Here is a 27,401-nt window from a genome sequence, read left to right on the forward strand (position 1 = left end):
TTTATTCTTTTCAAACAAATTTATCTGCTTTCATTTAATCATGCATCCAGTCCTGTTGGTATTTCCTACTACTCAGCTTTTTGTAGATTCCTGAGTTCTATTCAACTTTCTCTTATTTTTATAAATGAAAAAAACTAAAGCTCCAACTAGGCCTCTTGAAACACTTCCTCAGGTAGATGGAAACTATGATAATTTGTCTTAAATGTAAATTATGAATCACAGACATGAGGGAGGATGTATTTCTATACCTTTTACATCCTACCCAGTGCACATAGCTTAGTCATGTTCAGAGATTTGGCACCTTTGTTAATAGTACTCAACATCTGCACAATGGGAGGGAAGCATGACTTTGGAGTGCGGAGGGGAACCATGGGCAAAGGCGATTTGTCTACGTGTTATCCTCAAATCATCAATCTGCTATGAAGTGGAATTGACCAAGGCAAATGTCAGGCGGAGATCACTTCATCATTGCACTGTGAAATGAATGGGCTTCTTTTGGAGCCCTGAAGAGGCACGTCTCCCTGCTAAGAAGGAGTTTAGGCAAGTTGGGGAAGGCTTTCTCTGAATATGTGTCACCCTGCTATTGAAACCTCACAGCAACATAAACTCAGGCTAACTATGGAGTAACCCCTGGAGAGCCTCTGTTGATAAACTTCCTGTGGGTTACAATCCACAATCAGTCCTTAACCCTGGGGGATGCGGACAGCCATTCTGGCTCTTCTTGATCATGTACACATGGACTTATGTTGTGAGAGGTGGTAAATAATAGTTTTGTGGGGGGGTTTTGGGCAAAATATGGTCCTAGACACCTTTTCCAACTCCATCCAACCTCTGTATTTTACACTCTGTACTTTTTTCAAATTAGAATTCTCTCTATTCTCCACACAAGCTGTGTGCTTTCACGCCCCCAGGCTTTGCTTAAGTTCCTCTCTGTTTTGCCCATGTCTCTACCTATCTAATTTCTCCACTTTCTTTAAAGCTTCCTGAAGCCGTTCTTAATCCCCTATTCAGAAATGATCCCTTCTTTCTATGTCACAGTAGCTGTTGGTTTTCACTTTTCCTCTCACATTTTTACAGCCTGATTTATATCATCAAATGTGTTTATGCCTGATCTTTTTTTTTTTTGTGCGGTACACGGGCCTCTCACTGTTGTGGTCTCTCCCGCTGCGGAGCACAGGCTCCGGACGCGCAGGCTCAGCGGCCATGGGGCACGGTCCCAGCCGCTCCGCGGCATATGGGATCCTCCCGGACCGGGGCACGAACCTGCGTCCCCTGCATCGGCAGGGGGACTCTCAACCACTGCGCCACCAGGGGAAGCCCTATGCCTGATCTCTTCAACAATACTATTAGCAATTTGAGGGCAGCATCTGTAGCTCTATTACCTTTGTATCCTCCTGAGTGCCAATGCTGTGTTCCTTCATTGTTTCCATACACACAAGATATCTCTCTCTCTCTTTCTCTGTTGCACACACACACACACAGAGTTTGTACACAGTCTTATGCTATTGCTACCCTTATTCCTCCCTCCATTCCACCCTAAGAGGACTTAATGTCAAAATTACCTTAGAGGGTACCAGTCAAATTCTCCTCTGGCATAGTTCAACCCATTGCCTGAGATAAAAATAATTTGACAAAGAGGAAAATCCAATTGCAAAGAGTACCAGACTCTGTGTGTGTGTGTGTGTGTGTGTGTGTGTGTGTGTGTGTGTAGCACTTTTTTTCATTCCCTAGGGAAATCAAGAACTGGTGAAATAAAGGAGTCATCTGTCTTTCACACATATAAATGTGCTGTTTCCACCCTTTTCTGCAAAGAATTGACTGTGAGCTTCCTCAAGTACAGTTGGCACTTCCCAGAATGAGGAAAAAGTCTGAGGAGGGAGCCTGGGCAAAATAACTTCCTAAATATATTGTCCTAAATAGACCACTAACAAAGAAGAGGTTCTCAAGCTGTGAGATGTTGAGAGGGCCATGGGTTAGAGTCAGCCTCGGTCTGTTGTGGAGAGGAGTCTTTGACCCTCCTCCACCCTTCGCAGTAACCCCAATCCTAGGATGCCAAGTAAGTGAATCTTCCGTGTGAAGATGGTGTTATAGTGTTCTGCCTGGGGAAAACCGATGGCAAACAAGATCTCTCCTATCTATGTTAGCTTGTTTCCACTCTTACCCCTTGCCTTTCCGGAAGCAATGTCACCTCCATTTCAGCATCGTGAGGGTAGAGGTTGGGGGCTGGATTCTGAGCTCTACAATATTCCTAACCCCTTCTACTTCTGTGTCCTCGCTGATAAAGAAACAGCCAAGGGCCTCGCTGGGTCAGGGGCGAGGCAATTGAGCAACGTAATGTACAGACGAAAGGATCCATTCCAGCCGGTTGCTCTGGCCCAGGCCGACCGACAAGGGCCCTGGGGCCAAGTATTCTGCCTCTCGCACACTCTTGCCGCAGGTCTGACATCAAACTGACACACCTTTTCCTACCTTTCCAGGGGAAAACCGGATATATTCCAACCTTCAGAAGAGGAGAGTTAGCTGTGGACGCTTGCCACGGCTCCATCCCTTCAATTTACAGGCGGGCACACGCAGGTGTGCGTATGAGTAGGAGGTGAGCAGGACTCCCGCTCAACCCATCTTTGTATGTTTCCAAAACCTCCCGCCTCTCAACCCTCGCGGGGACAATGCCAGCGCTGTGAGCTGGGCGCCGAGGGCAGAGCCCGCCGAGTGTGTCTGGGGGAGACATTGGACGTCTGCTAGGACGCAGTAAACGCTGACAGCCGAGTTGAACGCAGTCCCCCTAATATCTCATCCCCTCCCCAATCTCTCTCCCTTAAGGTATCTGCTGTCAGCAGCAGTGGGTCGACGTGGATAAGAAACACCGTGCACATCTTTCCGCCTACTCTCTAGAGCACGAGGAGGCAGGCGGTGTAGACACCAGAGGGCGTCTGCTTTCCCTCTGCCAGGGCAGAGTGGAAAGCGTGAGAAGCGGGCCGCTTGCTGAAGGTTTGAGCGAGAGGGAGGGCCTGGAAGAGGGAGAACCCCCCCGCCCCACGCCCTTGGAGGAATGGGAGCTGCGGAATACACCGTCCGCCCCCAGATGGCCCGCTCCAGCTAAGCCCGGGCGCGCTTGGAGCGCGGGGCCGGGCGACCGCCTGCACCATCAACACCAATTCCAGCAGTCCGCTTTCGCGAACTGGCCCGCAGCTGTGCAGGAGCTCCAGGCCGCCCTCCCTCCTCGGCCCAGGGCCGTCCGTCAACGTGCGGATCGCCGTCAGGCTGAGCGTGCGGCCGCCACTCGTGGACGTGCTCGTGCCAGTTGGATCGCGGCGACCTCTGTAGCTGGAGGCACAGGGAACCGAACTCGCGCCTCCGAGCTCGACTGCGGACGAACCCTGGAGCGGCGCGCCTCTCGGCAAGCGGTCGCCGTGAGGCGCGGAGGGATACGCCTCGGCAGCGCTTCCCCTCCCCTCCCCTCCTCTCCCCGCGCCCCCGCCCCCGCCTCCCTCCCAGCCCGGCTCTGCTGCCGCCGCGGCGGCCGCTGCTGGTGCTGCTGCTGCCGCCGCCGCCGCCGCCGCCGCTGCTGCCTGGATATAGTGCGGCAAGGAGCGGAGCTCGCAATCACTTTGCAAGGAGGAGCGCGCGGGCTGCGAACGGCTGGGGCGCCCCGGGAGCGGCGACGGCTCTAGCAGAGACGGCCGTGACAGCGGAAGGTTCTCTCTCCGGGACTGGACTGAATAACTTTGGAACTGTCCACCAGTGTCACGTCCTGAACATGAGCCTCCTCCTCTCCTTCTACCTGCTCGGGTTGCTTGTCAGTAGCGGGCAAGGTAGGAGTGTGCTGCTTTATTGCATTTACTTTCCCTCCCCCTTCTACCCAACCAAGAGAGGCAGAAGGAGGCACAAGAAGAATTAAATGACGGAACTAAAGTTATAGTTGTTGTTATTTTCCCTCTTTTTTTTAGCAGCGGCTAAAAATTGTATCTGTTCTGTGGAGACCCTTAAATAAGAGAAAATACAGAATGGGAGATAGGCATTAGTGAGCAGGAGATTGAGGCAAACTGCATCTTTTTCTGGGATCTTGGCTTTCTCCGTTCGTCATTATCAAAAATCGGATGGGTGTGTTGGTGTGTGTTCACAGTTAAATATCTGAGGTTGCGAAAAGAAAGGGAGCGATGATGTTTTTAAGAAGCAGCAAAAACTATCAGCATTAAACTCGTTGTGGAATACCTCTGTTGTGTGCAGGAAATTCAATTCTTAGAGACTTTTTTTTTTCTTCTCTTTCCCAAGACCCCAGTTCCTGACGGAAGTGAACGATGTTGGTTTATTTCTGTTGAGAACTAAGAGAGGGGCCATGGATATTGTGTGTAAGAAAGCAAATGGGTAAAACTAGGGATGTGTTGCAGTCATTCATTTTCAGCGTCTCCCCCACCCCTTCGTTAATACAGGAAGGTTGAAAATTTTTGTACCATCAGGTTGTAATTACACCTGTAAGGGATGTTTTAGCTTGTGGGGAACTGGTGGGGTTTTTATCTATTAAGAAAAAAAAAAAAAAGAATAGCTTGCTAGAATAACCTGAGAGAGAATTTGGGGAAGCTACCTCTGTTTATGTTTATAGAGATAGATGTAAATTTATCTTGCTTTGTTTAATTTACATTCACATAAAATATATTTATAATAAATGGAGACATTTACAACTGTCCAGACAAGTTTGGACATTTAATTGGAGACACAAAATGCTAAAACATACATTGGTGGAAGTCTTCAACGTAAAAGAATATAGAAGTAATTTCGTGATGTGTAATAATCGCAGAGTATGTTATATTATTAGTGTAGCATGAAATTGTTTTTTTGAGAAAAAATAAATTACAGCACAAGTTAAAATATCTCCATTGTATTCAATTCTCAGCCTTTTAGCCTCTTCTGTGTTTCTCATTTAGTCCAGCAGGGGGTGGTAGAACTCCATTGTAAGCCCAGAAATGGTGGTTCGGTCCTTCCACACTCACTAGGTCCTTCTATCATTCTTCAGAAGGGCTTGACATTTTGGATATGAAGGCTTCCTTTCTCTGCCCTTCTCCTCCCTAAAGCTGTAGTGTTAGTGGCTGATGAAACACGATTGGATGCAGATTTTATGTTCAGAAATCAGAAAGCAAACTGTACGTGGCTGTAGTTTGCAAAGTGTCTTGCTAAGATGCTCCTCCTTTTCCCTTAATAAAATAGAGTATGCAAAATTTCAGTCATAGCAAAATTGCAGATATGTCTATCTGAAGTTAATATTAGCCCAATCAGTTAGGTGAATCATTATTACCACAAAGATCAACATACACTTTTATGTCCTACAGATATACTGCTTTAATTTTTGGACAGCTGCTGTTGGTTTAACTGTTCATTTATAATATAGACAGGTATTTCTGAATACTGAGAAGCAGTTTCTGAAAATTGCAGTTGAAATCCCACTTCAATTAACCAAGAGTAGATAGTGTGGAGCAAGATGGGGCATAATAGGAAGCAAGTTTATGCAGCCAGGATTACACTGTGACTGGTTTGGAGAAGAAAAATGTCTCAGTTGTGGAGTCTGTGAATTTGCCATCGTAGACATTAAGTGTGTTGGAATTTGGGGGATAAAAAAGAAATCCAGGAACGTTTAAATAGTACACACAGACACATATAATTTGGGTCTTTATATGTAACACATCTGAAATTGCAATTCACCTAATTTATAATTCAGAACGCAGGGTGATTATAAAGCGAGGCTCTAAGACCGAAGCATGCCTGAAGGGGAGCCCATATTCACTTTAATGAAACAGGGAAGGAGGGGAGCATCGTTCTGGAGATCTATCTAGCACAATTTAAAAATGCATGGCACTCACAGAGGCATAGATGCATGCATAGCAGAGAGCCCTAGCTTTTGTGAAACAGAACATGTGGTACTTCTGTGCCGTGTGTCCCAATGAAGTCAGAGATGCTTGGAAACAGCAATCCTGATCCTGGAGTCCAATCCCTCTATGCTAGTGTTTTGTTCTCCAATTAAGGATGCAGCAGCAAGTATCAGAAATACCACTGGGAGCAGTTTGAAAAAATGCATCTAGTGTAACTCATAATTTTGTTTATTCTTTTATAAATGGGGCCATGGAAAAGCCGCCAGTCAGTGATCCCTGAGCTTGCCTTAGAAATACTAAAATCCCAGCTTGCTGATTTATGTTTCCAACAATATCCTTGCAGGGGATTTTATGAAGCATGATTGAAGCTATTGCTTTGGAAAGTGGTGTGCAGTTAGACTGGGGCAAGGCAACGATGATGTATTCCCTTTTAAGTAGTCAAAACGTTTTGAACTGCAGCAGTCGAATAGAAGAAAATGACAGAAGTGAAAAACTGACTAACTTAAGTGGATGCCAATACCATAATTAGCTAACAAGGCCTAACAGTTCTAAATTTCAACACAACGTTATTGTTCTACTGCAGTGAGAGGCTTTTTTTATTGTAGCAGAAATGCTCCTTTAAAAGCCTCTCATTCTCACTGCAAGATTCATATCTAATGAAGTGAGGTTGGGATTTAATTGTCAAGTCTGCATTGCATTGTCAATGGAATGGAGATTCCATAACTCTATAACTTTTGCAATTATTTTTCTTTTGTGTTTAAAACTTGGTCACAGCTTCTGTCATCATACATCTCAAGTGATAACTTAAGTCTGTGATTCACAGGGCATGTGCTGTTTGGATCTATGTAAATTCAGATTCCCAAACTGTAGTATGTATGGATTGCTTTCCTAAACCTTTTTTAATTTTTAAAATAATTTTCTTCTTCTTTTAAAAATTACCCAAGTGTGATTAATACACATCTATTACTGAATGTTCACATACATAAATTAGAAGCATTGTTGTATGAAATTATAAAGCAAGAACAGAGCTATTCATCTCTCTTTCAATCCAGTACAAGAGACATACATAGAACACTCACCTAAGTCAAAATCATGGGGAGAAGGGGGTGAATTACCCAGTTACTTAAGCTTACAGGCATCTGCTTAAAATTACTCTTTCTGGTGAAGTGCTAGTAAGTCATTGTTTGTTAGAAAAGTGTCCCTTCTAAAAATAAAGCACAGGTATATGTGTGTCTACCAGTTTCAGGTCTTGAGGAAGGTCTCCACAAACCTATCTTTTGTTTGGGCTGTTAAACACACACAACCTCTTTTATCTACCCTGATCTAATCCTTCAATGTCAGCCTCTCTTTGTAAGGTTTCTATTGAATCAACTCCGTATTCATCTGCACTTAGAGAACATAGGCTATGTCAATTAATATCGTGTGATCAATAACTAACCCAGAGGACTTCCTTCCCTGCTTTATGTCAAAGGAGTTAAGCGGAGTGTTTTGTCACTTTAGTGTCCAAACTTTGGTGTCCACTTTAGTGTCTAATGTTGAATTGGAGCTCATAGAACAAGAAGAGAGGTTGGTGGGTCCTGAGTGTTCATGGAGTCTTTTCAGTGACACAGGGAGCTAATGGTCCCCCAGAGGTAATGCCTTCTTAGAGAAGCAATTAATGGAACAAAAGAACCTCATACAGTCCAAAAGAAAGTCACACTTCATATAATCTAGTAAATAAAATCGCTTGTTTTCAAACATAGGACTAGTTTGTAATGAGACTGAGAAATGAGCTACAGAGATTGAGGCTAGTAACCAAGCTGAACAGTATAATTTGTTGTTGCTTGTTTCCTTGGGAAAGAGCAGTGAGAATGGAAACAGGGTTGTCAATCTGAAGACCCTGGAACTATTCCTGCTGCTTCCTCTGGCTTTTGACATTTGTGAAATGATTTTAATTCTTCTGTTTTTGAGGTCATGTCTCACAGCAGTGAATTTTTGAGAGCATGAAGAAAGTACTTCATAAGTGGTAGAGCTAGTCTGAATTGCTTTTGCTTTTTTTGGTCCAAAATAAAGATAATCCTCTAGGAGCTGGTGTATGCAAAATTAATTTAATAATTGTATATTCTTATAAAGTGAACAGCATTGTTTTTCAAGTTTTATTGACCTAGATTCTAAATTCCTTGTGCCCTTTATTCTATCCCAGTTATACTGAAGATAGGCCTATTTAACAGATTATAAATTAGTTTTAATTTTCCAAATTATATGATATGAGAACACTTTAAGATGCAAGCAGTGCTTTTATGCTTTCATTAAATGTAATATTCCTGAGCTTCATAGAGCCAAGCTATCTTTAATTGTTCAGCAAGTAAAAGTGCTTCTGTATGGCACTCTTTTGAATATTTTAATAACTTTTAACTGTTTACAATTATAATAATAGTGCTCATCTCAAATAGCTATCAACACACTTCCTAATTTCACTTGTGCCACTAACAGTTCATCAAACATTACAAGATATTTTAGAAAGATGTAATGAAAAAAACTTGCCTGAATTTAAATAGTTAAGAGGCAGATGGGGAATTTTGAGAGTATTTATAAGCATAACAATCAACAGATGAGTCTTCGAAGAATTTCAGGTCAATTAATGAAAATTGTCTTGGCTGCAATTTGCTTTTTAAAACAAGCAGAGAAGGAGAAAGAACACTGGATTTGGAATCAGAAGACCTAGAACACTTAGGGCCTCTTGATTTTTTGAAGAAGGAACTTAGTCTCTCAGAGCCATTATTTGTTTACTTGAAAATCTGATATAAAAATATCTGGCTGGTTGACCTTGCTGTACTGTAATGTGGAGCAGTTGTGATAACACATATGTGTAGGCATCTTGTAAAATGTCAATCCTACTATACCAGACTTTATTTATATTTTTGGTATAATATGCATACATATAAATCTGCCTATGGCTTAAAAACATCTCATTTATTAATTTAAAAAGTTATCATAAGCTGCTCTGTGATTAGAGAAAAATATTGAAGGGGCTGAGATAATCTAATTCATTGATGAGAGTGGCTTATTCATCAAACTATTCATTACATGCCTGTGGTGTCTCAGACATCTTATTAGGCAGCATTCCTAGGAATGATTATATAGGTTATGTGATGAACACCTCTAGGGGGTGCTACTCGTAGTCATAGTGTTAGAATACATATTTATTTTCACAGTTTTCCAGCAGAGGGCAGTAAATTGTCTTGAGGAATGAGTTTCTTTTTTGTATCATGAATCCATTCTATGGGCCAACACTAGGCTGGAATTAGTCACAGTCTTAGAATGGCACACAGGATAAGTGACTTACTGAAGGTCAAATAGAAAAGTAAAAGGGTTAATAACTGGAGTTCTGGTATCTAAATTCTCAATTCAGTTCTCTGAACACCAAACTTGCATAGATTAAAAAAATTAATCTAATGTTTCTTCAGCTCAGAGTAATGATGATAATTAAATTCTGTGCCATTCTGTCAGTTATTCAAATATCAAATACTTGTTGAGGCTATACAATGAGTATAACCTCAGCATCTTATGGCAGTAAAAGGACACTTATTCAAAGTGCTTTCAACTACCCTGTAACTAAAGATCATCAAGAATCCAAGAAAGTATTATATTTTATGGATGAAAAAATTGAGAGGAATTATCTTATTTTCCTATATCAATTATCATTAGTAGTTATTTGAAATTAGGATTAGATTTTCTCACTTCTAGTTCAATGCCTATTTTTTAATGTATTGAATGCATTTGTTTGAAAATTTGTGTTTGTGTGGAGGAGTGGTGGTGCATAGGATTCAAGGTTTATAGATGAGAAGACAAAAATATGAATTTAAAAAGCCAAATCAGCATATGAGAGATGAATAAACTGTTCAACTAAATGTTGTGAAATGACCAAGTATATAATTAAGTAAAAATTAAATGATCTAAATGAGTCCTTAGGAATTCAGCGCCTAGGAAGAGCTAAAACTTGTCCAGTGTTTATTAACTGCCAGGCTCAATTGCATGCACCTCATGTGTACTAACTAGCTTCATATATACAACAATCCTCTAATTATTATCATATTATATTCCCCTTTTATGCTTGAGGGCTGTGAGACGTAGAAGTTTAAGGAACTAAACTAAGGAACTAAACTAAGATTGCACGGCTAGGACACAAAGATTTGAACTCAGGACATGTGCAAAGATTTGCCTCTTTACCAGGACATCACCTTGTCACTCACCGAAGCAGAGGAGGCATCAACATGGTGAGAGTACTTGGAGAAAATAATACAAGGAGAAAAAAATGTGGGACAATAAATTTTAGGGAAAGAGGCAAATGTTCAGAGGACAGAAATAATCCAGTTTAATTAAATTAAGGGTTTGGAAGGGTGAGTTGTTGGCCTCAGTATGAGAATGTTGATGGAACCAGGAGGCAGTCAGGCCTTGAGGCCAAACTGAGGTTGACTCTTCCCTGTGGATATTTGGGACCATTGTTTGGGCAGGAAAATAACATGAGTAAAGTTTTCTTTTGTCTTTAAGTCTACTGGCCATGTGTGGGATGGACCAGAGGAAAATGAAAAAGGAATGAATGGACAAGACACATGTTTCTGTGGATGAATGAATGGATCTTAGTAACACATTAGATTTGGGAAATTGGGAGGAAGGTGGCACCTGAAGTTTTAAGCCTATTTGCCAGAAAGAATGGTTATATCTTAACAAAAATAGGAAAGTAAGTAAAGAAAACTGCTGATATTAGGCAAGAGATTTGTTTTGCTTCTTTGTAATTTTTAAAAATTATATGTTAAGTTGAGGAATCCATGGAATATCTAGATAGAAATGGCAGTATTAAATTGGGAAATATAAACTGCTGATAAAGATAATTTTTATTATCATCTCTTTAGAATTTTTCTCCCTTTTCATTTAACTTCTGTCTTTATCTCTTCCATCACTGTTTATACTCTAGTCTTATTTAGCATGTCTGGAATTTTGGATAAAATCTCAGAAGCATGTGGGTCAAATTTGTCTTTCTTATGTATTCTTTATTTTCTTTGCTTTATCCATAGTTTTTATTATTATTATTCTGGGGAAACAACACAAAATAAAACATGATAAAATAAGAAAAAAAAAACAAAAAAGCAAGTCAAAAAACTAAACTAAAACAAAAGAGAAATTTGGTATTGAATATATAGAGTTGAATATTTTTCTACTAGTACCCAAGGGAACAAATAGAATGTCTACTCTATGCCAGGGAGATGTGCTGGTCATTTTCACTCATTATCCCATTTAATCCTGATAAAACCACATTTGATAGATGATGTTTTGAGATTGAAAGTGTCTGATTTGCCTAGCGCTACTATGTATGTTCTGTCTGCTGACGCCCAAATTTATAGCCAAGAGCATCAAATGCATTTAAGGTAAAAGGTAGTCTTTTCTGCTTCAGTGTGTGTTTCTTTGATGCATGTTAACTTATACACAATTGGTAAATAGGAGGATAATGTACGGATTGTGTTGATCCATATATTATTTCTTCAAGTCATTAATTTTTAAGTGACCAAGAGCACGCTTTCTCACATTTGAAGAGAAAAACCTTAGCAATCTCTGACGATGTTAAGAAAAATGTGAAAAATCAACTCAAGTGCCTTTCTGTAGTGCAAGTATTAGTCTGTTTAGTGACTTTAAGAACCATGTTGATTTCTACTACATTATATAACTGGCAACATTGAGAGTGCATTTGGAGAAAATAAGAAATCATTTCCCCCTGTGTTAAAATGATGTGTTTGTTTACTTGTTTGTTGTCTTATTTTTAAAAGGCTATACCCTGGATCATAGTTTTCATTTTAAAGTGAATGCTCTTCTGGCTTGCTACTTGAAAGAAGATCCAAAAGCTAGGTGCAAATACTAGTAGAGATTTAACTGTGCTGGTATTTTAATAAAGATTGTTATGGTGGTTGTTAGCACTTGGTTTTAAATTTCTGTAGGTTTCGAATGTTCTGACCTCCGATCCTGTCTTTTTCCATAAGCCCTGATATTTTTTACTGCACAATTGCAGACACCAGCATTTTTCAAGGATGCAAATATGGTGTTACAGCAGAAACGGATGTCACTGCTTGTAAAAGAAACCAATGTAATATGGCTAAGACCTATATTACAGTAGAATAGAATATGTCCCAATTTAAGAAAATAAGCACATTGTACTTTATTCTAATTACTAATGAGGGGGCTTCTGGACAGGTTTTCTATTATTGTAACTTGTCCATTCCTAACCAGTTTTCTGGTTTATAATATGAGGCTTTCTGATTATATTTAAATTTATATATATTTATATTTATTGTCCAAGTTAATTTCTCTCTGATTATTATTTTCTACCAATCACAAATGTTCAACATTGCCTGAACAGAGAAGTTGCACTTTTATATTATAGCAATAACTTTGGTCACTCATGAGAGAAAAGCTATACACAGATTATGGAAAGGTTAAAATATGTAACATAAGGTATGTGCCACACACTTTATCAAAGTACTGATCTATGATATTTACATGTTTCTGGTTTTTTTAACTTTATTTACTTAGGTAAACCACTTACACCTTTTTCTAATTTTGACCTCGCCACACTGCATGTGGAACTTAGTTCGCTGACCAGGGATCCAACCCGCGCCCCCTGCAGGGGAAGCACGGAATCTTAACCACTGGACCACCAGGGAAGTCCCAGATAAACCACTTACAGCTTTCTAAAACCAACTGAAGCTAAACACATTTTAAACCTTGTTCACTTCTTTATCATAATCTTTATCATAGAATAACTGGCTTCACCCTACCTATTCTACAGATTGTATAATAATGCTTCATACCAGATTAAACTTTTTAATTATCAAAGAGAGTTACATTACAAAATTTAACATTTGAAAATGTATATTAGGATACACTGAGACACAGCAGTTGACAAAATCTTTTGTAGTCAACTTTAACTTACCTATTTGAAGTCCCACAATTATGCTGAAAGGTAGATACTATTCCTGATTTAGAAAAGAGGTGAATGAACCTCAAAGAGGTAAATTCACTTGCCCAGGAAGAAAGACTTAAAACATGGTAACACCAGGACTTGATATAAATATTTTACTCTAGATACAACACATTTTTCTGTTATAAATTCTCTGTTTTTGTCTGAGTATGTTTTACTGATATCTATGAAGCAATTCCCCAAAATAATTTTAGTACAGTACATATTTTATGACACTGTGCTCTTTAAAGTTACTTTGGGGCTGTGTTTATGGGACACATGCTGTTAATTTTAGTTAGAGGTCTACCTTTCAGTTGAATTATTTGGGAGTTCCTGACTTAGAAGTGTTAAGACTCTTGCCCTTTATTCATTTGCACAGTCCTGTCCTTTCAGCCTCATTGCTTGTTACTGTGCACACTGCTCTTACACCATTCCTGGAACTCCCAATTTGGTCCCTGTGTGTACTCAGCCCATGTGTTTTACACATTTCCTATCTGTCTTTGTGTGGATGATTACCATTGACTCAGCTCAAGCATCTCATCACTGAAGACATCTTTCTTTCAGCAAATATACATTAATTTCCTACTACATACTAGTCAATATGCAAGGCACTCTAGATCCAAAGAAGGTAGTGATATATCTGATTTCTGCATGCCAAACTTTGCTGAACTCTACTGTGACCTTGCATGTGAACTTCATAAGAGCAAGAATGCCTTTCCATGTTGGCTTCCCATTAAACGCGATGTACTGGATTAGAGAGTTTACTGTAAATTCACGTGTATTCCTGGAACGTAGTAGATGCTTAGCAAATATGTGCTGAATTAATATTTAAGTGTTACCCAACAGAATTAAACTAAAATGGCTGACTTAAAAAATATATATATATTATCTATATCTATATATATATAGTTAGATAGAAAGATAGATTTACTCTTGACTTTGGATAATGGTTTGGTTTGTTGGGAAGTATTAATGTTGTTCCAGTATTTACTTCAAACATTTGTTTATATCACTGCCATGCACTTGATAGGCTTTCAGTAAATACATGAATATCAATAATCAGGTCATAGTGATTATTTAATTCAGGAGGAATGGCAAAGATGAGCTGCCCTATCCCTGATCTTATCTCCTATACTGAAAATTAATTAGACTGGGAATAAAGCAGACTTTTAAATCTTGCTATAAGATTTGTTCTTCTGAAGCCTTATCTGAGGGATAGGACATGGTTATCTAGTTGGAGTTTTAAAGTCTTCAGTATATAGAAATAAATGAGGGAGATACAATATGTTGATAATGATATAATTAAACAGAATAGATATTGTCAATAGTAAATGTCTGATATGTCAGTAGGGCAAGTATTTAAAGTCCTGAAAATCAAGATAATCCCCTGGGGTTCATTAAAAGTTGATTATTCAATCAATGATTATTGGAAGCCGATTCTAAACTGTATGTATAGGAAGACAAGTAAGAGAAGAGTTATTTTTACCTTATTGTTTCATAAGCACTTGGATTGTTTTTCTCTTTTTTAAATGAACTCCAGTTTAACCTCAAACAGTTTTCTCTTGTCTCGTAGCCATGTTTTGTAATGATTTTATGATGTTCTCTAGGTCTGACCTCAGTGATAAATAAAAACATTTAAATTGATGGGACAGAATACATTTTCAAATACTCCAGAATATCTTTATCACCTACTTATTTGTCTGCCTACCATTTACCCACTAATGTTACCATTATTGTGTATGCCTCTAACTTGAAACAGTTTGCAGTTAAAGATATTACTATTGCTTATAATTCACTTATTTTTACTTTTCTTTCTCCCTCAAATTTCACATGATTTATAATCACTTTAATCGGTTAACTCCATGAGTCATTTTATTTCAAAGCCCCCCCGTAAGCCCCATGCTATTGCATTTTGCCTTTGTGGAGATTGCATGTGGTCTGCAATTTAGAAAGAAAACTCAACATTTGTTATTAAATGATATTATGCCCTCCTCAATGCTTTTGTGAAAACGTGCTTAGCCACATCCAAAATGGATATGAAATATTCAACTTTAGTATTCTCATGATATTAAAATAATGCTTGTTAGTACAGAATTCTGAACAATTATGAAATACCCTAATTTGCTAATGTATTTTCTCTTTCAAGTCCTTGGTCTATTTCTATTGTAATGAAACAGTTTGTTAAAAATACCCTCCTTCCTCCACTGCCCATTAACACACAGTTTGTTTGATGAATGGTGACTTCTTTAAGCAGAATGTATTTCCTTCTTGCTAGGAAAATCAAAAGGTTAAACTTACAGGCTGCGGTGGAGAAGAGGAATTATCTAGCAGTTAACTTTCACTTGTCTCTTCCTGTTTGGCTGCCTCTCACTCCCATATCTCATTTAAAAGTCTCAGTATCTTAGGTTATTTACATGAATGTGGATGTGTGATGGGATAAGTGAAGTTGTCCTAAGAAGTGCCTTTTACTGATTGTGGTTCCAGAATATATTCTAACCACTGAGCGGAAATTAATGCAGGGAGCTTTGACTAAGAAGGAAAGTAAATACTAATAGTACAGATCAGTCACTGTTTTGTTTCAAGGAGGATAATTCATCAGCTAAAAGGGAATGGAGAAGTGGGTGGTGAGGTGAGAATTTGAAGAGCTGGGATAAAGTCTGACATAGTTATATGCATACAATGGGAGAAGGAGATACCCAACAAAAGGATTACAGGCCAGCTTATTTCCTCAACAGTGTCTATTTGTAAGTATTTGATGAATTAATTGGATGAAGGAAGTGTCAAAGATAACCAAATCCAGACTCTAGTTAATGTGGTAAGGACAGATTTTACTCAGTAATATACTATATTGGGAAGAGTGTATTACTATACTCAAAAGGATAAAGAGCCCAGTGTGAACTAAACTCAACTTTGATTTGTATAGTGGTAACTGGGAGTTTTAAAGGGAGAATGAGGAATAAGAGAGAGAGTAGGGAGGGTAGTGAGTGGGGGGGCTCCATAGAGGCAGGGAAGTGAAAAATTGCAAACACCCAGAAAGAGGGAGGGTGGTCCCTATTTGTTAACTGGTTCTTAACAAATTTAGGCTCCCACCTTCCTACAGGGGCTAAGAGACAGGAGTCCTGTCTTCAGGTGATGGCTGGGACAAAGAGTAAATTCTTTTGGTAGGCTTGAGTTTGCTCAGGTGGGCACTTTAAGGGCGATGAGAGACATCCTTGGGATGTGGCCTTGAGTTGTTCAAAATTGTGTTAGCCTTTTGTTGCAGTCTTTATAGGCCAAGGTGAAGCCTAATTGAGCAGAGGTCTCAGTGGAGCCTGGCTAGAGTTTGGTCAAGGAGAGAATCTCAGAAGAAGATCTGTTAGTCACCCTGCAGGGTACTTTCATATGAGTGACCACGTTTTTATATTCAAAACATATCTAGGAGTTCTGAAAGAGGGAATTGAATTTCATAAAAGCAAAGTAGCATCTAATAAGTACAGGATTCAAATTCAAATTCAGTTAATATTTGATTCTAAAACTTTGCTCATTCTACTGACTGAAACATGGTTTTTTTGAAGCAGCAAGGAATTGCTAAAGGGAGAAAGAAAGCACTAGGAGTAGCTCTAGTTTCAGGTTTTTACCATTCTTTCTGGCCATTTCTTTTGAATGGCTAAACTCTAGGTGAGGAACAACCAATTAGTAAACAAGTAAATCTTTTACTGACCTAAAAGATTAATGAGCGTGGAGAACCAACAGGATTTAGAGATATTGGGGTCTGGGTGGTTGCAAGGTGGGGCAGCTCTAGTTAATATAATTCATTAAGGGCTATATGACATTAATACTTAAATATCAGCTATATTTTTAAAAGACTTCTCTTATTGTGAAACCCTATAATTATTAATAATTGAGTAAGTCATCAATTTGCGGTTGACTTATTGAATACTTTCATAATGAAAATACATGAGTTTAGGATGCTTTTAGAGGCAAAGAAGAGAAGAACACATTCAAAGTATCTTAAAAATAAACATCTATTAAAGCATGTCAGGAGCTATTTGGAGGTAGGTTTGGATTTCATGTTTCTCCTCAGTTTTGGCTGTTTTTCCCTGACTTCCTAGAAGAAACATGGCTGCACCAGTTTTATATGTCACATTCTTAGCCAGTGAACTCTGAAACTAGGAAAGAAAAATAAATGCTTATTTGAGTAGCCTCATTTTACTAGTAAAGGAAAAACCACCATGTGTCATTCAGCAGACTTCCCTCAATTCTCATTGGCTAGAATTGTTTTAAATGAACTCCCCTAAACCAATCAATAGGAAGGAGAATGACATAACCATAGTTTCCCTTGACTAATCATCTCCTTTCTGTTGCTGAAGGGGAGATCTGAAGAATGAGGGAGGGGGCAGGGAGACCTTCAAGATGGCAGAGGAGTAAGACATGAAGATCAACTTCCTCCCCACAAATACATCAGGAATACATATACATGTGGAACAACTCCTACAGAACACCTACTGAACGCTGGCTGAAGACCTCAGACCTCCCCAAAGGCAAGAAATTCCCCCACATACCTGGGTAGGGCAAAAGAAAAAACAGAAACAAAAGAATAGGGATGGGACCTGCACCTCTGGGAGGGAACTGTGTAGGAAGAGAAGTTTCCACACACTAGGAAGCCCCTTCACTGGTGGGGAAAGTAGATGGGGGGCGGGGAGCTTCAGAGCCACAGAGGAGAGTGCAGCAACAGGGGTGCAGAGGGCAAAGCAGAGAGATTCCCGCGCAGAGGATCCGTGCTGAACAGCACTCACCAACCCGAGAGGCTTGTCTGCTCACCCACTGGGGCGGGTTGTTTCAGGATGCCAGAGGAGAGAGGATTCAGAGCACCACTTAAGTGACCTCCAGACACGGGTGCGAGCCGCGGCTATCAGCGCGGACCCCAGAGACGGGCATGAGACACTAAGGCTGCTGCTGCCGCCACCAGGAAGCCTGTGTGCAAGCACAGGTCACTCTCCATACCTTCCCTCCTGGGAGCCTGTGCAGCCCGCCACTGCCAGGGTCCCGTGATCCAGGGACAACTTCCCCAGGAGAACACATGGCGCGCCTCAGGCTGCTGCAACATCACGCTGGCCTCTGCCGCCGCAGGCTTGCCCCGCATTCGAACCCCTCCCTTCCCCCGGCCTGAGTGAGCCAGAGCCCCCGAATCAGCTGCTCCTTTAACTCCGTCCTGTCTGAAAGAAGAACGGATGCCCTCAGGCGACCTGCACACAGAGGCGAGTCCAAATCCAAAGCTGAACCCTGGGAGCTGTGTGAACAAAGTAGAGAAAGGGAAATTTCTCCCAGCAGCCTCAGGAACAGTGGATTAAACCTCCGCAATTAATTTGATGTACCCTGCATCTGTGGAATACCTGAATAGACAAGAAATCAACCCAAAATTGAGGCAGCAGACTTTGGGAGCAACTCTAGACTTGGGGTTTGCTGTATGCAACTGACTGGTGACTGGTTTTATGTTTATCTTAGTTTAGTATTTAGAGTTTATGATCATTGGTAGATTTGTTTATTGATTTGGTTGCTCTCTTCCTTTTTTTTTTTAAGTATATAGATATATTTTTTTTCATTTTTCTCTTTTTGTGAGTTTATATGTGTATGCTTCTTTGTGTGATTTTGTCTGTTGTGTAGGTTTGCTTTTACCATTTGTCCTAGGGTTCTGTCTCTTTTTTTTTTTTTTTTTTTAGTATAGTTTTTAGCACTTGTTATCATTGGTGGATTTGTTTTTTGTTCTGGTTGCTCTCTTCTTTCTTTATTTTACTTCTTTTAAATAACTTTTTAATTTTTTATTTTTAGTAATTTAATTTTGTTTTATTTTAATAACTTATTTTATTTTATTTTGTTCTTTCTTTCTTTTTTTCTCCCTTTTCTTCTGAGCTGTGTGGCTAACAGGGTCTTGGTGGTCTGGCTGGGTGTCAGGCCTGTGTCTCTGAAGTGGGAGAGCCAAGTTCAGGACATTGGTCCACCAGAGACCTTACGGCTCCACGTAATACCAAACGGTGAAACCTCTCCCAGAGATCTCCCTCTCAACGGGTAAGACCCCCCGCTCCACTCAATGACCAGCAAGCTACAGTGCTGGACACCCTATGCAAAACAACTAGCAAGATAGGAACACAAACCCACCCCAAACCAGAGTGGCTGCCTAAAATCATAATAAGGTCACAAACACCCCAAAACACACCACCTGATGTGGTCCTGCCCACCAGAAAGACAAGATCCAGCCTCACCCACCAGAACACAGGAACTAGTCCTCTCCGCCAGGAAGCCTACACAACCCACTGAACCAACCTTAGCAACTGGGGGCAAACACCAAAAACAACGGGAACTACAAACCTGCAGCCTATGAAAAGGAGACCCCAAACACAGTGAGTTAAGCAAAATGATAAGACAGAGAAACACACAGCAGACGAAGGAGCAAGGTAAAAACCCACCAGACCAAACAAATGAAGAGGAAATAGGCAGTCTACCTGAAAAAGAATTCAGAGTAATGATAGTAAAAATGATCCAAAATCTTGGAAATAGAATGGAGAAAATACAAGAAATGTTTAAAAAGGAGCTAGAAGAACTAAAGAGCTGACAAACAATGATGAACAACACAATAAATGAAATTAAAAATTCTCTAGAAGGAATCAATAGCAGAATAACTGAGGCAGAAGAACGGATAAGTGACCTGGAAGATAAAATAGTGAAAGTAACTACTGTAGAGCAGAATAAAGAAAAAAAGAATGAAAAGAATTGAGGACAGTCTTAGAGACCTCTGGGACAACATTAAATGCACCAATATTCGAATTATAGGGGTCCCAGAAGAAGAAGAGAAAAAGAAAGGGACTGAGAAAATATCTTAAGAGATTATAGTTGAAAACTTCCCTAATATGAGAAAGGAAATAGTCAATCAAGTCCAGGAAGAACAGAGAGTCCCATACAGGATAAATCCAAGTATAAACATGCCAAGATATATATTAATCAAACTATCAAAAGTTATATACAAAGAAAAAATACTAAAAGCAGCAAGGGAAAAACAACAAATCACATACAAAGGAATCCCCATAAGGTTAACAGGTGATCTTTCAGCAGAAACTCTGTAAGCCAGAAGGGAGGGCAGGATATATTTAAAGTGATGAAAAGGAAAAACATACAACAAACATTACTCTACCCAGCAAGGATCTCATTCAGATTCGGCAGAGAAAATAAAACCTTTACAGACAAACACATACTAAGAGAATTCAGCACCACCAAACCAGCTTTACAACAAATGCTAAAGGAACTTACCTAGGCAGAAAACACAAGAGAAGGAAAAGACCTACAGAACAAACCCAAAGCAACAAAGAAAATGGTAATAGGAATATACATATCGATAATGACCTTAAATGTAAATGGACTAAATGCTCCCACCAAAAGACATAGATGGGCTGAATGGATTCAAAAACAAGACCCTTATATGCTGTCTACAAGAGACCACTTCAGACCTAGTGACACATACAGACTGAAAGTGAGGGGTTGGAAAAATATATTCTTTGCAAATAGAAATCAAAAGAAAGCTGGAGTAGCAATTTTCATATCAGACAAAATAGACTTAAAGACTATTACAAGAGACAAAGAAGGATACTATGTAATGATCAAGGGATCAATCCAAGAAGAAGATATAACAATTGGAAATATTTATGCACCCAACATAGGAGCACCTCTGTACATAAGGCAAATGCTAACAGCCATAAAAGGGGTTATCGACAGTAATACAATCATGGTAGGGGACTTTAACACCCCACTTTCACCAATGGACAGATCATCCAAAATGAAAATAAATAAGGAAACACAAGTTTTAAATGATACATTAAACAAGATGGACTTAATTGATATTTAGACAATATTCCATCCAAAAACAACAGAATACATTTTCTTCTCAAGTGCTCATGGAACATTCTGTAGGATAGACCATATTTTGGGTCACAAATCAAGCCTCAGTAAATTTAAGAAAATTGAAATTGTATCAAGTACCTTTTCAGACCACAATGTAATGAGATTAGATATCAATTACAAGAAAAAATTTGTACGAAATACAACCACATGGAGGCTAAACAATACACTACTTAATAACGAAGTCATCACTGAAGAAATCAAAGAGGAAATAAAAAAAAAATATCTAGAAACAAATGAGAATGAAAACAGGATGATGCAAAACCTGTGGGATTCAGCAAAAGCAGTTCTAAGAGGGAAGTTTATAGCAACACAACCATACCTCAAGAAACAAGAAACATCTCAAATAAACAACCTAACCTTACACCTAAAACAATTACAGAAAGAAGGACAAAAAAATCCCCAAGTCAGCAGAAGGAAAGAAATCATCAGATCAGAAATAAATGAAAAAGGAATGAAGGAAACGATAACAAAGATCTATAAAACTAAAAGCTGGTTCTTTGAGAAGAAATTGATAAACCATTAGCCAGACTCATCAAGAAGAAAAGGGAGAAGACTTAAATCAATAGAATTAGAAATGAAAAAGGAGAAGTAACAACTGACACTGAAGAAATACAAAGGATCATGAGAGATTGCTACAAGCAACTCTATGCCAATAAAATGGACAACCTGGAAGAAATAGACAAATTCTTAGGAAAGCAGAACCTTCCCAGACTGAACCAGGAAGAAATAGAAACTATAAACAGACAAATTAAGCACTAAAATTGAGACTGTTATTAAAAATCTTCCAGCAAACAAAAACCCAGGACCAGATGGCTTCACAGGCGAATTCTATCAAACATTTAGAGAAGAGCTAACACCTATCCTTCTCAAACTCTTCCAAAATATAGCAGAGGGAGGAACACTCCCAAACTCATTCTGTGAGGCCACCATCACCCTGAAACCAAAACCAGACAAAGATGCCACAAAGAAAGAAAATTACAAGCCAATATCACTGTTGAACATAGATGCAAAAATCCTCAGCAAAATATTATCAAACAGAATTCAACAGCACATTAAAAGGATCGTACACCATGATCAAGTGGGGTTTATCCCAGGAATGCAAGGACTCTTTAATATATGAAATCAATCAATTTGATACACCATATTAACAAGTTGAAGAAGAAAAACCATATGATCATTTCAACAGATGCAGAACAAGCTTTTGACAAAATTCAACACCCATTTATGATAAAAACCCTCCAGAAAGTAGGCATAGAGGGAACTTACCTCAACATAATAAAGACCATATATGACAAAGCCACAGCCAACTTCATTCTCAATGGTGAAAAACTGAAACCATTTCCTCGAAGATCACGAATAAGACAAGGGTGTCCACTCTCACCACTATTATTCAACATAGTTTTGGAATTTTTAGCCACAGAAATAAGAGAAGAAAAAGAAATAAAAGGAATCCAAATCAAAAAGAAAAAGTAAATTGTCACTGTTTGCAGATGACATGATACTACCCATAGAGAAGCCTAAAGATGCTACCAGAAAACTACTACAGCTAATCAATGAATTTGGTAAACTAGCAGGATACAAATTATGCACAGAAATCTCTTGCATTCCTACACACTAATGATGAAAAATCTGAAAGAGAAATTCAGGAAATACTCCCATTTACTATTGCAACAAAAAGAATAAAATACCTAGAAATAAACCTACCTAAGGAGACAAAAGAAAACTATAAGACACTGATGAAAGAAATTAAAGATGATACAAACAGATCGAGAGATATACTATGTTCTTGGATTGGAAGAGTCAGCATGTGAAAATGACTATACTACTCAAAGCAATCTACAGATTCAATGCAATCCCTATCAAACTATGAATGGCATTTTTCACAGAACTGGAACAAAAAGATTCACAATTTGTATGGAAACACAAAAGACCCCTAATAGCCAAAGCAATCTTGAGAAAGAAAAATGGAGCTGGAGGAATCAGGCTCCTGGACTTCAGACTATACTACAAAGCTACAATAATCAAGAAAGTATGGTATTGGCACAAACACAGAAATATAGATCATTGGAACAGGATAGAGAGCCCAGAGATAAACCCATGCACATATTGTCAACTTATTTTTGATAAAGGTGGAAAGCATATACAATGGAGAAAAGAGAGCCTTGTCCGTAAGAGGTGCTGGGAAAACTGGACAGCTACATGTAAAAAATGAAATTAGAATACTCCCTAATGCCTTACACAAAAATAAACTCAAAATGGATTAAAGACCTAAATGTAAGGCCAGACACTATCAAACTCTTAGAGGAAAACATAGGTAGAACACTCTATGACATAAACCAAAGCAAGATCCTTTTTCACCCACCTTCTAGAGTGGGTGAAAAACAAAATAAACAAAAATAAACAAATTTGACCTAATGAAACAAAAGCTTTTGCACAGCAAAGGAAACCAGAAAAGGAAAGAGGAAAAGACAACCCTCAGAATGGCAGAAAATATTTACAAATGAAGTAACTGGCAAGGGATTAATCTCCAAAATTTACAAGCAGCTCATGCATTTCAATATCAAAAAAACAAACAACCCAATCCAGAAATGGGCAGAAGAGCTAAAAGACTTTTCTCCAAAGAAGATAAGCAGATTGCCAACAAACACATGAAAGCATGCTCAACATCACTAATCATTAGAGAAATGCAAATCAAAACTACAATGAGGTATCACCTCACACCAGTCAGAATTGCCATCATCAAAAACTCTACAAACAATAAATGCTGGAGAGGATGTGGAGAAAAGGGAACCCTCTTGCACTCTTGGTAGGAATGTAAACTGGTACAGCCACTATGGAGCACAGAATGGAGGTTCCTAAAAAAACTATAAATAGAACTACCATACTACCCAGCAATCCCACTACTGGGTATATACCCTGAGAAAACCATAATTCAAAAAGAGTCATGTACCACAATGTTCATTGCAGCTCTATTTACAATAGCCAGGACATGAAAGCCACCTAAGTGTCCATCGACAGATGAATGGTAAAGAAGATGTGGCATATATATACAATGGAAGATTACTCAGCCATAAAAAGAAATGAAATTGAGTTATCTGTAGTGAGGTGGATGTACCTAGAGACTGTCATACAGAGTCAAGTAAGTCAGAAAGAAAAATAAATACCATATTCTAGCACATATATTGGAATCAAAAAAAAAAAGGTTCCGAAGAACCTACGGACAGGACAGGAATAAAGACGCAGACCTAGAGAATGGACTTGAGGACACGGGGAGGGGGAAGGGTAAGCTGGGACGAAGTGAGAGAGTGGCATGGACTTATATATACTACCAAATATAAAATAGATAGCTAGTGGGCAGCAGCAGCATAGCATAGGGAGATCAGCTTGGTGCTTTCCGACCACCTAGAAGGGTGGGGTATGGAGGGTGGGAGGGAGACGCAAGAGGGAGGAGATATCGGGATATATGTATATGTCTAGTTGATTCACTTTGTTATACAGCAGAAACTAACACACCATTGTAAAGCAATTATATTCCAATAAAGATGTTAAAAAATTAATAAAAATAAATAAAATAGAAAATAAAGACTGGGGGGGCATAGAGTGTCGTATGTAGTCAAATGTGTCTGCCACAGGGATGTTGAAAGGGTCCTTTCTGACAAAGAATGAGAATCAATATTTACTAAGCACTTACAGTGTACCATTTTTCTGTGCTTTGTATGTGTGATCTAATTTAATTCGTCAAACTTCCCTATGAGGTTAATTCTTTTTTATAGAAGGGGATGTGCATAGATTTTGAAGAGTTTAAATGACTTGTCAAACCCACAAAGCTGCTCAGTGGCAAACCTGGGGTTGGAACCCAGTCTGGCTGGCAATGGAGTCATCTTTCTGTATCAGGTCACCGTGAAAGTGTTAATATTGTTCGTCATTTTACTATTGTTAAGTTTAAGAATGGTGGGTAAGGATACTACTGACTTCCTTTGTGAACAGTCTAGGTTAATCTGCTAAGAAAACTATTATACTCGCTCTTATTTAATATCTGTATTTACACATCTTTTACTGTCATTTTAAAATTTTGCAAGTAAGGTAATTAAGAGATAGAGTGATAAAGCAATTTACCTGCAGTCACATGGCTGTGAAGGGGCCAGAGGGGTATTTGAAGGAAGGCTTACTTTGAATTTGAAGGCCTGAGTGCCTGCCACTATACAATGGTTAAGGTTTATACTTGTATTATGGGAGGGGTAGGGTAATACATTTGGAATAAAACAAGTTGCATAAACCTGGCTAGCCCTTCAGAAATTTATAGTATAAAATAAACTTTTTTTTTAAGGAATATATATTTAATTCTCTTATGTTTTTCCAAACTAGACAGGAGAAGGGCATTCTCAAGTTTAAGGAGGCCAAGGAAAGATATTCATTTGATTTCTGGAAGAGTTAGATGAAAAATAGAAATGGGGACCAGGGTCTTCTTTATAGGGAGAAGTTAAAACTGTGAAAGAGGAATATTGATTTGAAACTGACTACTGAGACAGGTTAAATATTGAAATGTGTGTCATTATGTAGACTCACTTAATCAGGGTACTAATTTAGTACATACCTAGAGTAAGATGTGAACTACATCAGTTCCTGACCTCTAGATGGTTTCTTCCTGAGACTACACAGTGAATTAAAAGGCAGGATAGAGATTGAGGTGCTACACAGTGAATTAAACTGCGGAATAGAGATTGAGGTGCTTAGGGTATAAAACTGTGTGCCTGCTCTATAATTACTGTTTCTTAGCCATTTTTTTCCCATACCAGGTACTCTCACCAACACTGCGTTTGTTCTGAATGGTCAAATATGTAAAGTTATATATATTTATGTGTGTAAGAGTGTGTGTGTTTGTGTGTGTGTGTGTACACACTCACATATACATATGTATATAAAAATTTTGGGAAACCATCTCATTATTCCATGCTACTTTAAAATAGTTGCTATATTTCTTTCATTACTTTCATTATTGCTGAAATTCACAAATATCTTAAATGATTTTTTCTTCACTTATTTTTTTTAACATCTTTATTGGAGTATAATTGCTTTACAATGGTGTGTTAGTTTCTGCTTTATAACAAAGTGAATCACTTATACATATACATATATCCCCCTATCTCTTCCCTCTTGCGTCTCCTTCCCTTCCACCCTCCCTATCCCACCCCTCTAGGTGGTCACAAAGCACTGAGCTGATCTCCCTGGGCTGTGCATCTGCTTCTCACTAGCTGTCTATTTTACATTTGGTAGTGTATATATGTCCATGCCACTCTCTCACTTTGTCCCAGCTTACCCTTCCCCCGCCCTGTATCCTCAAGTCCATTCTCTAGTAGGTCTGTATCTTTATTCCCATCTTGCCCTTAGGTTCTTCATGACCATTTTTTTTGTTTGTTTTTTAGATTCCAGATATATGTGTTAGCATACAGTATTTGTTTTTCTCTTTCTGACTTACTTTGCTCTGTATGACAGGCTCTAGGTCCATCCACCTCACTACAAATAACTCAATTTCGTTTCTTTTTATGGCTGAGTAATATTCCATTGTATGTATGTGCCACATCTTCTTTATCCATTCATCTGTTGATGGACACTTAGGTTGCTTCCATGTCCTGGCTATTGTAAGTAGAGCTGCAATGAACATTGTGGTACATGACTCTTTTTGAATTATGGTTTTCTCAGGGTATATGCCCAGTAGTGGGATTGCTGGGTCCTATGTTAGTTCTATTTTTAATTTTTAAGGAACCTCCATACTCTTCTCCATAGTGGCTGTATCAATTTACATTCCCACCAAGAGTGCAAGAGGGTTCTCTTTTCTCCACATCCTCTCCAGCATTTATTGTTTGTAGATTTTTTGATGATGGCCATTCTGACCAGTGTGAGATGATATCTCATTGTAGTTTAGATTTGCGTTTCCTCAAAGAAGAAAATGTACTCTATGATAAAACATTGGAGTTATTATTCACACTTTGTGTAACTGAAGACTAGTTAGCCAGTGTTTAATTTCTCAACAATATCTGTTGTCTTTCTGTTTCACAAAATGAACAGCTAAAGAGCTCCCTCACCTTAGTTTTTTAAAACAAACTCCCAGCATACAAGTATTCATAGTTTATGATGTTTTTCATCAAAACATATTCCCTGAATATAGATAAAATCGGCATTTGGAGCTGTGGTTCCAGCTTAGGGACTGTAATTGAAATGCATGCACAGGCTTGAATCCTTCATTTCCATTTTCCCCAATTTGTAATTGAGGAGAGGAAGGCTGCCAAGTTTCTAACAGTGTTATACCCTCCTTTACATAGCATTGCACAACTGAGTTAAAACATTTCATGTTCCACAGCTGCTGAAAAAATTGCCTAACCTACTTGTAATATCACAGTAAGGACTGGATCATGAAGTTGTAGATATAGATTCTCTTGTATCTCAGCAGTTGATTGCCATGTCCCTTTTGAGGATTACTAAGTAGATAATCTGCTTCTATTTCTGATGACAGAGAACAAATTCATTTGTGTAAAAAGCTTTTGTGAGATATGTTGATAATGTTTTTCATATAAAGCATATCCATATTTGCAGGTATTCAAGACAACTGAGCTCCCTTATTTGCA

At 38.9% G+C, this 27,401-nt stretch overlaps 1 protein-coding gene across 2 annotated transcripts in view; it reads left to right on the forward strand.

Annotated features, from left to right (window-relative positions):
* The first annotated feature begins 3,642 nt into the window (after nucleotides 1–3,642).
* Nucleotides 3,643–27,401, forward strand: part of NCAM2 (neural cell adhesion molecule 2) — a 487,657-nt gene continuing 463,898 nt past the window's right edge. For both annotated transcript variants that reach the window (XM_079922649.1, XM_079922648.1), the window contains exon 1: nucleotides 3,643–3,812. In XM_079922649.1, the coding sequence (XP_079778775.1) occupies nucleotides 3,758–3,812 (55 nt within the window). In that variant the 5' untranslated portion in view covers nucleotides 3,643–3,757. The remainder of the gene's footprint in view (nucleotides 3,813–27,401) is intronic.

Source organism: Stenella coeruleoalba (genome assembly GCF_951394435.1).
Source record: "Stenella coeruleoalba genome assembly, chromosome: 5".
Taxonomy (NCBI): Eukaryota; Metazoa; Chordata; class Mammalia; order Artiodactyla; family Delphinidae; genus Stenella; species Stenella coeruleoalba.